A 14,412-nucleotide genomic window follows, 5' to 3' on the forward strand; every position below is an offset into this window, starting at 1 on the left:
TCAAACATCACAACCATATTCGAGAAATGTACATTTATTGAAAAGCTTGTGTCAATGACAAAACATTTGAAGTGTCGTAAAACATTTTTTTTTTCATAACGTCAAAGAAATATAGGCCTATATAATCCTATTTAACACATAGTGTTTACAGACTATTCTTTTGCACAGACCAAAATACTTTTAAGTCCATAGTGCAAACCTCAAACAAAATAACCCTTGGGGTTTTACAAAAGTGTTGTCTACAACCCATATCTTTGAAACCCCAAAGAGGATTGCATTTTAAAAAGCCCTTAGACTTCCGTTTCTTTAAGATCTGTGCTCGTCTGCTCTCTAGCATTGAACAAAATGATCCAAATGCTGAATTATATTATTGTACAGCATCTTCAACAATTCTTATTTGCTAAGACTTATTATATTGGAATACAAATAGCATAAATAACATCACAAAATAAATAACAAGTAATGAGTGTCCGCCTAATCTACCAAGGTCTCCACATGGCAGCGCTGACTGCCTGTGGGCCGGGCAGTGCGCGGCTGGGAGCCACTGCGCTGCTGCTGCTGCTGCTGCTGCTGCTGCCGCGGGACTGGCTCTCCAGTCTGGAGCTGAAGCTGGATTTGAGGCTCATGAGTTTCTGTTGCATCTGAGGGAGAGTCCTGGAGCTCTGAGCGCAGCAGTTCAGGCAGGTTGGGGTGACTGTGGCGGAGGAGGACTGCTGAACGAATTCGTTCACCCGCTGACACGCGTCTTGATCCAGGCTTGTTTTGGGAAGCATAGTGGAGACGCGCTGGAGGCAGGCTTTGAAACCTTCTCTGTAACTGTCTGCGGAATCTGGAGGGAGAAGACAGTTGATTAGTGACTTGAATTTCATGTGCAGAATATAATCTCAAAAATTATAGTTCGTGCAAAGCATATCATGGTTCAAGGGAAGATGCGTACCTTTGACAGGAGTGGAAGGAAGGTCTCTGAGGAAGCGGACGGTCATTTCCAAAATATCAGCTTTCTCCAACTTGGAGTAGCGAGCGTTGTCTTTGCCAACCAGAGGAAGGATGAGACTTTTCAAATGACTCAGACTGTCGTTGATACGAGCACGCCTTTTCTTTTCCAACAAGGGCTTGAGAGTCTGGAAGAAATGAGGAAAAATCGTTAATTCAGCTGCACATTTACGAGTCAGATGAGAAAACATTTCCAGTAACAAAACGACCTATACAGTTTCTGTCCTTCTCTTACCTTTCTCAGTTCGTTGGCTTGTTTTCTCTGGGCCACGGTGGACCTGGCAGGGAGGGGCTGGTCGGCCTCGGAGTCGGTAGTGATGCTGGGACTCATTTTTTTGTTGTTGCTTGTTGCTTTGCTTATTGAGGGGAGACAGTTGCTCTTGGAGCTGCTGAGCTGAAGTGTGCCTCCGAGCTGGAGAGCCTCCTATTTATATGGCTCCGGCGCGTCAGAGGGGAGGGAACACAAGCCATCCTGCTGGGGGTCTGACATGAGGGGGGCGATGCCTTGGGGACCTATCTGGACCATCTGGCCCCGTTGGGACCCTGCGATCACCGCTGGTATGCGAAGCTTCGTGATGATGTTGCGCTATATTGCGTTCAAAATGTAAAGCTTTAACGTTTTTCCAAGATCCAATTACGCATGCAAGCAATATGACGACGCCGTTTTTCCGATAGAGGTCGTATCGGAAAGCTTTTTGTAACAAATAATACAGCAAATAATGTGATTTACTTGTCTGGTATTGTTTTTAAATTGACAATATTTCTGTTTATTAGGTTGTTTTTATAATTTTGTATCGAACGTGTAACACATTTGAGCGGCAAATGTGGTTAAAGAACTTTTAAGTTTAATGAGATATATCGTTTTTGTACCAAGTTGAACTGCTATAAATGAACAATTCAAAAGTAATATAATGATAGAGAAGACATAGATTTAGTCACTTTATATGCTTATGGATGATTTGCCAACCAGCCACAATAACAACCAGACGAGTGGTTCTGAGGTGACAAGCCTAATCTATTCCTACAATTAATAAACCAGATACCCAAGCCACGCTATGTATGGATTAACATCTGCTTGTGGACCATCAGCAGCTTGTTTCCAATATCAACAATAGTGTCTACCTGGAGCACTGGGGGAGGAGACTTAGTGACGTAAAAACAGACGCAGAGAGGTGCGTATGTGTGCGGAATAGGGGTGTAGTTTATCAATACAAAGGAGTAATGCCGAGCCTGTTTTAACAAAGCATATAAAGGGAGAGGAATAGGCATAGTGTTATAGAACACAACTTTCTTAAAACTATTTAAACATTGTGGGATTACATTTAAACTCAATACAAATTTATTGTATTTTAGTTATTTCATCCTCTTCAAATACTTGTCTACTTTGCTGACTATTACAGCAGGCACAGTGCAGTGAGCTGCCAGTAGGATTCACGCGTTCGGCACGCGCCACAACCGCGCAACAGATGGGAACCCCTCCCCCTCTCCTGCCTATCTTCCGTCTCTCCACACCACACACACACACTTCCCTGTTTCCCACTGGTGCACCACTCTGCTGCTGCTCCCATCAGCATCCTCTTTTACCCCCTCATCATGTATGTGCACCATGCTACGGTTTTTGTCTTTTTTTCGAGGAGGGGGATGTTGGGTAGCACACAGACACATTTGGCCATGCAGTTATATACCAATACATTAGTACGAATAAAACAGAGTGTGTAACAAAGTACACACTACGCAACAACATGCTTAAAAGGAAGGCTTACAACTATGAATTCACAAAGGCATCAAATAAACTCTCTAGATTTAAGATACGGCAAAGACTGACTTTACGCACAACATTTACGCACGCAATTGTTTACTGAGGCACTTTCAACCTAAAGGCTTTAGGCTTTAAAAGCGCGGGAACATACTTGAAGCACTGAAATTTCAATTTAATGTCAGTTTATTTGAGACAGAGATAGTTTTAAATTGTCCTATCATTTTGGTTAAGATGACGCTGCTCTTCGGCTGCAAGCTGTCTTTCTGTAGTTCGGGGGGTTTTCATCCCTCTTTTTTCAAACATGAAACAGGCTATGCTGTTTTGCACGCGTCCTTCCCCAAGGGGCCCCAAATAACTGCCATCAAGTCGAGCCTGGGAACTGCCCTTCGAGATAAAACCCAGAAAAAGTGCATGAGAGGCTTCGGTTAGAAAACCTTTTTGTCCTGGTTTCAGCGTGGGTATCCATCTGTGCAAGCTGAGAGAACAGAGATCTTTTGTTGAAGCGGGTACAGAATATAAAGGACTTTTACAGCAACTTTATGAGACATGGATATGATTTGCCTTTTTGTCTTCTTTCACTCAAACCACATTGAGTTCAATAGCTGACTATATCAAGTTTTAGATACATATAAGAAATAGTAGCAGCATGTTCAATACTGATTAGTCATTTTCATTAAAAAAAGTATTACAAATATATAATGTCGACAATTGTAGGTTAGAGGTATTGAGGTTGTATTGTAAAAAAACATCTCAAATCCTAATCCTTGATATGGTGAAGACAATTCTTATAAGTGAGAATGTAATCGTATAAACGGCATGAGACTGACACGAGCCACAGCGATCAGACAGATGGAGCCAGCGCGTGCTTACTGATGCGTGAACCAAAACGCACAGACTCCCTGGCTGGTGAAGGTGATGGTTTCCACTGCGGCTGCATGGAAGCTTCCAGACTTCTGGGTTCTCCTGACTAGCTGAAACGATGTCTGGCATGCATGGCATCCCAAGCTAAAAACTATGCCAACATTATCCGCATCATACCGAGGCATTGACTGCTGTTTGTCAGCATCGAGACAACAAAGCAGCGTTTCGTTGAGTTTCCTGTTGTTCCCAGTTTGTGAATCAATTCGCTTTAACATTAAAATAAAAGTTACTTACTTACTTGTTTCTATTAATTTACCATAGGTATAGAACAATAGAAAATTTGAGCATTTGCATGCTGTTATAAATAAATGATATGAAAATCCGTTTCATTTAAAAAATAAATTGTGTTCGTATCGTCGCTTCTGTTTTCTTGTAAAAAAACAAAACAATGAAATGCAAGTCAGCTTATCCAAACCTTATTGCACTGAGGTCTGTTTATTTTGTTATACATGAGCCATGTTTAATCAAATGAAATGATACAGTTATCACATCCATGCCAATAAAGTATATTTAATTGAAATGTGTTAATTGAGATACATTTGATCAGTCTGTGTTGTTAGTGTTTTTTGAAGTTGTTATACTTAAACGGATTCACACATACATCGAGGAGCAGAAACTATACCGAGATCAATATTTGAAAGCCAGTTTTAGATGATAATATACAAATATAAAAAACGACTTCCTCAGTCTAATAACATAAGTTTATGTTGACCATGTTGATAAAATGGGATATTTGAAGAAATGCAAAGTCATTAAATAATCGTAAAGGCTTTAACTTTAAGAATTTCGGAATCATCAAGTCTAGTAACTGTCTTAAGCTTACAGCCTCTATTGTTACCGGAACAGTGTGGAGAATAACTGGATTCACAAGGGAAAAGGACAGGACAGTGTTTTGTTGTGTAATGTTTCAATAAAACTGTGTCAACAATCCAAAAAAGAATGTCTCTGAATATGTCTTGTTCTGAGAAGCACCTGATTCAGATGCACACAGGTAAAGATGTGCAGAGAACCCCTTGATATCATGCGGATGTGATACTGGGCTGATCCCTGCATGGACTCTTTTTTAAAAGGCTGCTGCACCACAAGTTTATTATAAATTCACTTTTTAGGTTGTAAATATTTTTTCCCAGCAGCAATCCAAAAAGTATCCTTTGCTATAAAATGCCATTATACTTTAAAAACATTTCCGTTTTCTTTCTGTGAATCTCTCCCCACTCTCAGTGTAGCAGATGAAATGGCTGCAATGCTATTCAAGCGGCTTGGACAGGGAATTATTTAGTAGATGCCGGATGTCGTTTCCCCCAAAAGAAGTGATCTTAACTGACTGTTCCAGCTCCAATATCAAAAGCCCTCCCATCCCCCCACTCAGGTGGATAAGGGCACCCGAACCCAAACTTTATTCATCTACAGCGACATCATGCAGTAAGCAGTCAAATCAGGCAGAATAGAACAACGGCCAAGCATCACATTGACTAAAACAAATAAAGAGAAAGCTATTAAGTAAGTGTGTTAAAAAAAAACTAAATAAATGCAGAACAGACAGAGAATTATATTATATGAAATATCTATAAAATGTGTCACCTAACAAAAGTCAAGGGTTGTCATAGTTAAAGATGGGAACCACTGCTTTATTGCAGCCTCACCCTGCCTAAATAGTGGTCACGAAGATAAGTTAACATTCTTTATTTCCAAAATAATGCTGTGAAGCACAACACTACAAACAATTGTTAGTGATACTAAAACACAATAAAGGGTGGTCGAGCTCAGAAAAAAATCTGAAGCTCCTCCCGTAGCTTTCACCCACTTCAGGAGTTTATTCTGACTTTGAGGTATGTTTATACTTTTCAATTAACATCCTTGGAAGACCAGGAACAAAGAACAGGTTATGATTTGTTAGGTGATAGCTGTCCATGGTGCCGAAGTGAGAGTTTTAACATAAACTGGTGCTACATTTGAGCTCTGAAGTCGACCATTCAGGGCAGTGTTGTGTTGGTCTCTACAAAAGAGGCTCAGGATCACAGACTTTTCTGTCTTTTCTTTCAAGCCCCTCACACCTTACTAGCCTGGAAATGTGCATGAGATGTATCTTGAGCTGGAAATGGGATTTCTACGTTTGAGCCATCCTGAGAGGATCCAACCAACATCCTGGTTAACCCGCTGACACCAACACATTAGCTCTATTAAAGGAAACAATCTAATTAAAAGATTAATCTTAATGCACCAAATATATTTTCTTGAGTGACAAAAGACACAAAGTGCTAACAACCATTTTGGCATAAGCTCAAATAAAACTCTGTGGCCACTTGCAGTATACCTGTACAATCTCATGCATCTAATAGAAGATAATTGCCCTGAAATCTGTGATAATTATTCTTTAAGATTATTAGTGAACATATGAATGTGCGTTATTTGTGTTTCTAATATTTCAAGCAAACATCTAATCTTTCAAAAAGTAGAATTCATGGGAGGGCAGTTGTAGCGGATTAATTTGGTGGGAGCTGTGGGTGCACACAGGAAGTCAAAAGTGACCCTTTATAAATATAAATGTGTTATTTGACTTTATAAATGTAAAAATATAGATAACTTGTTTCAAAAAGCTTTTGCATATCCCTGTTTAGAACAAATTGTGGTTTTGTCAAAGCACTCATGAGACACAGTCACTTCAAAGGAAGACCTACATTTGCCAAAAAGCTTCCCAAGCTTAAATCAACGCTAGTTTCATAACGCATGATCTGCCACCAGTGTCAAAAAGACAAACTTGTTTTTTCCTGCACGAAGGCTGCGACGGCATCTCTACATGTCACGTGCTCCATGAGATAACAAAAGATGCGGACAAATTATACTCTTTAAATAAAACACGACTATGCAGCACAAATGATGCATGAACAAATTAAAATACAATGAAGGATATTATGCTTTTGGAATTAGATATTTAAAATGTGGTATTTAGAGAGTCTAAGAATGTATTATAATGATGTAAGCTGCCTCATCTCTTCTCAACAATGCTTTTATCAAATGTTTCGCGTTTACTCGTTTTATTAGACCAAAGTATATTGGTTGCTAAACAGAAACACTAAAAACCCAGAGCTGAGACTGCACTTCACGTTTTATTATTTGTTATTATAAGCGGTTCTAAAACCGGAAAAGCTAACTAAATATGCGGTAAAACATAGAGAAAAAAATAAAGGCTACATTAGAAATATCTTAATTATGGTTCTCTAAACATACTGTATAAAAGAAAGACTGATAACGTTTCGTAAATGTCATGCAAACACTAAATAAATGTGTTTATCACTTCATAGACGCTTTTCCATTTAATAAATCCATTGTCCCTGTCCGCTGATGAAAATGACGTATATTACAGACGGTGCAAAGCATCGAGTCTGGCGTCGTTTTCAGAGAAGCATTTTTGCGTAATTGTGCATTGCATATAACATAATGATGGCTCAGACAGGATTTGAATATCACACCAAGCCTAACAAAGCTAAAAGCCAAGCTGCAGCACACATCTGGTGGCGCACATTTGTTTTGCTCTTCAAAGTTGACAAAGGTAAACTCATAGCGTCGTATGGGCTTCTCAACCAATAGCAGTCCAGCTCTGACAGGCTTCATGCACCTTAGTGTACGTACCCCATGCTCTACACACAATGCCAGCTCTCTAGCAATCTATTAATGAACAGACGTGTATCGTAAAAAGAGACACAATGTAAAGCTTTGGGGGAAAATATGCTGTTTACATGTTCGTCTTTTCGTTATATCCTCGGATGTAAGGGTTTGAAGCTGCTCCAGTATACAGGAGAGGAATTGGACAGGAAGGACAGGTTTGTTGGCGGGGTTTTTGAATATTGGATTTCTGATTGAGGGGGATCCATTGTGCGGCCATATCACGGGCACGAGAACAGCACGAGCCAGGCAAACAAAGGCACCAGATGGCTTTCCTGCTCCGATAAATTGTGTTGGAAGGTACAGAGATACAAGGGTCATTAAGAGTTGTCTGTGGGGAAATCAAAGAGTGGGGGGTTAATCACAAAAACACATTAATATCAAGTTATTCTATATTGCAGCAGTGTGCACTGTCCACTATCGAAGACAAATATTCAGATAATTATAAATTATAAAACGAAATATTCAAAATTGTTGCTATAGGATATTTATGGCATTTGCAAAGATATATGGAATATGTTATTTAATTTTGAATAAAACAAAATGTACTTCGTAGAAACAAATAAGAAATACATTTCTTTCTTTTGATCCAATATCTGTTGCAAGAAAATTCCAAAATAATAAAACGGGCTTATAAAGAATTAACGAATAGAATTTAAAATCTTGAAATGTTTAGTCTATATTTCCTGCTGTTGCATGGTGCTCGGTCTTGCAAGGGTTGTTTGAGGAGGGCATCAGAGCCATGGGAGGGCGTGGCCTGCACGAGGCTCAGCCCACAGAGGAAACGCGTCTCTGTAATTTGTCCTCAGACCTCGTGCAGTAAAAGGGCGCTCAATACAACTTCAGTCTTCAACCAGCAAAGACCTGACCTCACGCATGGCCTTTAATCGACGAGTCACACCATGGTAGGCCTATGTTATTTTTACATTTTACAAACGTGATATTATATTTATAGCTTTTGTGTTTTGGGAATGTCGTTTATGTTTAGTATGGACTTAATTGAATCTGAAGACAACGTGATTTAGGCTACATGGAATTTCAGCCATTTATCTTGACTTGTCTAAATTTGCTTTTATGTTATGGTAAATGTTTATTGATTAATACGTGAATTAATTTGTATGTATTAATGTAACGCTGTCTAAGCTTGAATAATAAGGGTTAACAACCCCTAAATGACACCTAGCCTATGTAGTTTAACTGTAACACGTGACTGAATGTTTACATGAGATGTTATATCATTGCAACAGGTGAAGATAGTCTTCTTTTATTTCTTAATTCTTTACATTTCTTGTTTGGGGTACAGCTTTTATGATGTACAGTTAGTTACAGTAAGCGTAAGCAACAGTTGAATAACTGCACTGACATTGTCTGTCTAACAGAAAAGGACAAAAAGAAACAATTAAAATCTAAACACATTTCCAGTCATTAGTGGTCTCAAACTTTTTGGACCTCTCACTGTGAGCTTCATTGTTAAAATGCCTGTCTTGTCAAATCACTTGTCCTGTTTCTGTCAGTCTAATGACCTGAGTGTGAGAAAGTCTGACTGTTGAAATTCTCACTGCAGCTCACGGATGACTGGGTCCCTGTGGGAGACACATCATGCCTGCATGGTGAGTTCAAGGGGACAGAAGACATCTAACTTGAGAAGGGAACAACCCCCCAAATTCACCGTTCATTCAGAAACATGGCATGTTTTTTCCTGCTTTTGTTATAATGCTGTTGGATATTTGTAGAATGTTGCATTGTTCAAGGGATGACAAGGAAATAAACAATGTTTCTTCAACTAGAATATGCAGAAACGTGACTTTTGTCTGGATGGTATTTATATACTTCTATATCTTTACATCTTCAGTGAAAAAACCCTCCAATTCAGCACATTTTAAATATTTGTATGCAAAAATGCTAAGTAAGCTCATTTACAGTATAGACAAAACCTAATAGTCAGTATTCAGAAACTAGCTGCAGTGTTTATTTATTATAACCACCATCCAAGAAGAGCTTGACTTAAAATGACCCTTATTTATGTCCAAGTGTTTCAAATGTAACTCTGAAATGTATTACAATTGTAAATGTAAAATGTTTTATTTGTAACTAGATTATAAAATGTATTGGTTTTAAATAAACTAAATTTAGTCTCCTGTAGCAAAAACCTTACAGGACATATAGCTTACATGATGAATTTTAAATGTGTCAGTTATTAAATAAATTGCAGCTCCAGCTAGAACATGTCAATGCAAGACTGCAAGAAAGACAGAAAGAAAGAAGGTCAGCATTTAAGAAGAAAGACAGAAAAACAGAAAGAGAGAAAGAAAGACAGACAAAGAAAGACAGAAGGACAACATTTAAGAAAAAAGACAGAATTAAGGACAACATTTAAGAAAAAAGACAGAAAGAAAGAAAGAACGAAAGAGAGAAAGAAACAAAGAAATATTCATGGAAAGATTAAAAGATGCAACCTTTGGAGATGGATGAAAAAGGTTAATAAAGAAATGTCCTCTGTGTGTGTTGGTCTTTTTTCAGCTGGTAAATAAAGATGATTTGGTCTCCTTTTTTTAAAAACTGAACCTCTTGTAATATATGATGGGGAATGATTATTATTACTTCTATTACTATTATAAGAATTGTATTTTATATATTAAGGTAAAGACCTGCTTCACTTTTCGGTTTAACATACACTGAAGGCATCCTCCCTGCACGCGCCCAGGTTTACTGAAGAAAAGCAATTACTGCAGGGCACGCGCCAACCAGCTGGGCCGTTGCAGATGGGCGCGAGGAGCTGCTTTATACATAGTCATGTATGCATATGATTTTGACATAACCTTGTTTTGTTTCAAATATGGAGTAAATTGAGAACATAAAAATATATGAGTTAGGCCTACTATCATTATTACTATTATTATTATTAGCGAACCAAGCAAGACAATTTAAACTAAAATAGGCTAAATCATGAAAATATTTAAACTCGTCCTTTCCAAAATATGTCTCTGTGTTAGCCATTAAAATATACTTGTATTACGTTTCTACGGCAGGCATAGCTTGCACTTAGGAAAGCACACGTCAATTATTCACTTTAATCAGTGAATGCTGTGTATTTTCGCTGGGACGTTACCTGCTGTTTTAATGGCTTTGGGGCATGAAAGGTTGCAAACAAGGCAGTGGGTTTGTATGCGCTATTAAGCAGCATGAACCTGAGAATAAAATGTCCGGATTTGAATGTTCCCGCGCAGCAGCAGATGTGACTACACAATAGATGAGGCCCACGCCTGAATAATTGAGTCCAATTTGAATAACTGTCGCATGTCTGACGCGTGCAAGAAATCTCCCAGCTTTCCCAGGCTTTGTAGGAAAACCGTTGGCAGCCCCTTTCCAGTTCAATAGGGATTTAGCCTCTGATTGCTTGAAATTGTGGGAACGTCTTTAACGAAGCCTGGGAAAAGACTCCAGATACACATGATTACATCCTGTGTTAAAACCTTTATTATAAAGGTGCCTAACATCAGCAGCTGCACCAAAAACTGCCCTGCTCTTATGTCTGGACCTCAATTACCAAACTGACAAATAAATAAGCCTAACAGAATAGTGGATATCCTACATAAACATACTTTCAAGACAGTATGTCTAGCCGTATAGTTAATACCCATTTAAATGTTTTTCTTTAATTTCACATTCTGTGTAGGCCTATCAATTCGTGCCATAATATACGTTTTAAACTGGAAGGATTTATTAAACAAGCAAAACGAAAAAGTTGTTATTGCAACCATATGTTATATTACAGGAAATCCTGTCTGGGTTTACATATTGAAAAATAAATATGATAGCGTGCTATAACACCAATACATAGCTTAATCCAAAAAACAGAACGTTTTGTTATCGTTCAAATTGGCCTTATCATATCGGTCTTTATACTTATGTTATTTATAGGATACTAAATAACTCCTGTAAAAAGAAAGATATCTGAGGCTATGCTGGCATTGATATAAAGCCCCCCCGAATCGTGTTAAGGAGTTATTATTGTCCTTATTCTTTGGGGAATTGTACCATTAGTCAGACCCGTGGGAATTTCCCCCCACCCCTCATCCCCCAAATCGGCGCGTGGTATCTATGACAGTTGGACGGGTGCAACAGATGGACCGGAGAGGCACGCGCCAAGCACGAGCCCATGAACCCCCTCCCACTCAGCAGCAAACCCACCCACATCAGGCAGGAGCCGACTAAGCGCAAAATCACTCAACCTAATCTGACAGTGAAGGCGCAGAAAGTGTGAAACATGGAGTAGGTCTCGGAGTTTTCTTATGTTAGAAAATCATCCCAAATAGAAAAGCCTTCCAACAGATATTAACACATAAACAAGACCTCTAAAACTATACTGTCTTGCATTTAATAAACTATTACATTGTGTTTCAAATGAAGCCTCCAGAGCACTTATAATTACTTACTAACACAAATATGTGATGAAACGGAACGTTACTTAAGTTTTGTTATATATTATTAGTCGTTATTCAGTTATCGTTTGTGAGGTAACTACAGTTATTTAGAGAAGCCAATACAAAATGTCCACTTGACACCTGAACATCTCAGGTGCATCTATACGTTAGTCAACATGAAGCTTCCATGCCACCGTTTGGTGACCAAAAGTATTACAGTTCGTCAAATTCATGGTTAATCCAAATACTGAATCCAAATATCCATAGAACAAGTTCAGTCAAACTAAGATCATATTTTGTTTTATTTGACCAGTTTACATGCAAGGGGCAGTATGCGTAAATGGGTTGAAACATGTTAACGGATTATACTTGTACGCTTTGAATGAGTTTAACTGTTGTCAGAAAAACGTTAATTATCAAAACGTAACATTATAAAAAAGATTATAACTATTACAATCATTATAAAAAGGGATCCCTTTTAGTGTTAAATATTGGATTATTGTTATGGATTCATTGACATTGGAGCAAAAAAAAATCGAGTTGGTGGTGTGGAGCTAATTTATTGTATCTTTAATAAACCATCATATTTAAGATCATGTGTGTTGTAGGTGCAGAGTAACTAATAACTATTAATATTACAATTCAAGAACAATTAGTGGCTATCTTTGACCACACGCTCACAGCCTGAGAAAAGATAAGGCTGAGTGTGTGTGTGTGTGTGTGTGTGTGTGTGTGTGTGTGTGTGTGTGTGTGTGTGTGTGTGTGTGTGTGTGTGTGTGTGTGTGTGTAGCTCCACGGATTGGTCCATTTAGTCGTCGTTACGTCACTGACCAGGAAGAAAAAAATGGAAAAATAAAAATCTCCAACGAGGCGTTCTGGGGCAGCATAGGCAGGTCTTTTCTGTGTTAGAGTTGTACTCGCTACAGGGTGTACTTTGAGGGTTTGTGACTTTGCAGACCGTTTACATGCATAAAAAGCTTCATAACACACATGGGGACGGGTAATAACCGGAAAAGCATGTCATGGGACCTTTAATACATTTACACAATAAACTTCCACTTAAAAGAAAGAATAAACACTCTTTTTTATATTGACTCATTTGCTAAAAATATATAAAAATATCGTTTTATATAGGCCAACTAAGCAGACATATAAGTGATATAACATGCCATATTAAATTGTACAGATTTAAAAGGGTGCTTTGTTCCCCTTCAGTTCAACATAAGGCCAATAAATATGGTTTAAAAGTCAACTAAAGTCCAAAAGTATTGCTAACATGAACTCTCTCCCAAATCAATAAACAACCAAAACTCAAATGTGTGATATCATTATTATATCTGAAACTGTTCTAAGGAAAACCATTTGAGAAGGATGTTAGATGACAGCCCCATGGGGAATAATCCGGGGTTCTGTTTCCGAACTGACAACACAATGAAAAAAAGCTCACTTGGGAATAGACCTAAAATATCCTAAACAAAAGTGCAACCATTTTTCAGAATACTTTCCACCAAAGGCCACCAGATGGACCTCTGTGTACAAACTGTGCGTGTCTACTGATGCTGATTTCACTGCCATTATGTAAAATGAATGCCGGGGAGGAAGCATGCAAACAAGACTGGGCGTGAGTTCAAAAAGTCCATTGTTGAGTTAGTGTTTAGCCATATGTCTATATTTGACTGACACTTATCAACACAGTTGTACAACTTTCTCTGTCGGACTATACTAAAGAGTTTTAAGAGGCAATTTCGTACTGTCCCTTTAACTTCTGAGCCGATTTCCAGAAGGCTACAACCTGTAACAGGCTCAGCGATCCTCCCCCTGATGGATTATTTAACAGGCGCTGAGTCCCCTGTCGCCATCTGCTATAGGTAGAAAAACACCGTGGACTATTCGTAGGCACATGATACCTACACGTTAACAAACAGGGTCAATTAAACAAAAAATTGTTTTCTGGAGTTTGACTTGCGCAACAGGTGTTCAGCATCCTGCGGGTTTAAGAGCGAAAAGAAGCGGATAACTGAGACACATCGACGGGCAAAATATAGAAAGCAGGTTAGTTTATCGCTCAGATAAAGAGTAATGGATTAAGTTTTAACTCAATATGTAAAAATGTTCCAATCACATTGGAACATGTTCATGAACGGGACTTGCTTTTGACAATTTGGCTCTGGGAGGATGTGGAGCTATCACTGAGTTTACCCACTACACTAACCGGGTGACTGAGATGATATGAGGCTGTGTAAATACGATGCTGACCCCATTAGCACGGTGAAGTGATCGGGCTCAAAGCAGGCAACCACAGGAAGGAGTCGCGCTGTGTACAGCATGGTGGTGGAGGGGGAGCGGACGCTCCTGGCCGCGAGGCAGGGGGACGTGCCGACCCTGAAGGGGCAGCTGGCCCAGAAAGCCCTCACCAGCGACATCAAGGACGGGCTGGGGGCTTCACCCGTCCACCACGCAGCCCGGGCCGGGAAACTAACCTGCCTGCGCTTCCTAGTGGAGGAGGCTGGGCTGCCGGGGAACTGCCTGGCTAACAATGGGGCGAGCCCGGCACATGACGCAGCAGCCACCGGGAACCTGGCCTGCTTACAGTGGCTGCTGACCCAGGGGGGATGTGGGCCAGAGGTGAGTGACCGGAGCTTTAATTGAACA

The 14,412-nt window shown here is 39.3% G+C and overlaps 2 protein-coding genes across 2 annotated transcripts in view; one reads left to right on the forward strand and one right to left on the reverse strand.

Annotated features, from left to right (window-relative positions):
- Window positions 1-76: 76 nt before the first annotated feature.
- hes2.1 (hes family bHLH transcription factor 2, tandem duplicate 1) lies at window positions 77-1,379 on the reverse strand. The gene is made up of 3 exons (XM_034208850.1): window positions 1,229-1,379; window positions 938-1,121; window positions 77-829 (listed from the first exon to the last, which is right to left on the reverse strand). Exons 1-3 carry the CDS (start codon window positions 1,322-1,324, stop codon window positions 480-482), a joined length of 630 nt encoding a protein of 209 aa, XP_034064741.1. The 5' UTR covers window positions 1,325-1,379; the 3' UTR covers window positions 77-479.
- A 12,237-nt stretch (window positions 1,380-13,616) lies between these two features.
- The window catches only part of espn (espin), a 60,568-nt gene continuing 59,772 nt past the window's right edge, over window positions 13,617-14,412 (forward strand). Inside the window, 1 exon segment of the mRNA XM_034208851.1 lies at window positions 13,617-14,385. Within this exon segment, the coding sequence (XP_034064742.1) occupies window positions 14,086-14,385 (300 nt within the window). The 5' untranslated portion in view covers window positions 13,617-14,085.

This window comes from Gymnodraco acuticeps, unplaced genomic scaffold (assembly GCF_902827175.1).
Source record: "Gymnodraco acuticeps unplaced genomic scaffold, fGymAcu1.1, whole genome shotgun sequence".
Lineage (NCBI taxonomy): Eukaryota > Metazoa > Chordata > Actinopteri > Perciformes > Bathydraconidae > Gymnodraco > Gymnodraco acuticeps.

What these genes read in the sequence shown, in the direction of transcription:
- hes2.1 (XM_034208850.1), bottom strand. Translation starts at nt 1,324, where the DNA reads ATGAGTCCCAGCATCACTACCGACTCCGAGGCCGACCAGCCCCTCCCT. An exon ending in AAGCCAACGAACTGAGAAAG is followed by an intron (nt 1,122 to 1,228) that starts GTAAGAGAAGGA and finishes CATTTCTTCCAG; the next exon opens with ACTCTCAAGCCCTTGTTGGA. An exon ending in TCCTTCCACTCCTGTCAAAG is followed by an intron (nt 830 to 937) that starts GTACGCATCTTC and finishes TTCTCCCTCCAG; the next exon opens with ATTCCGCAGACAGTTACAGA.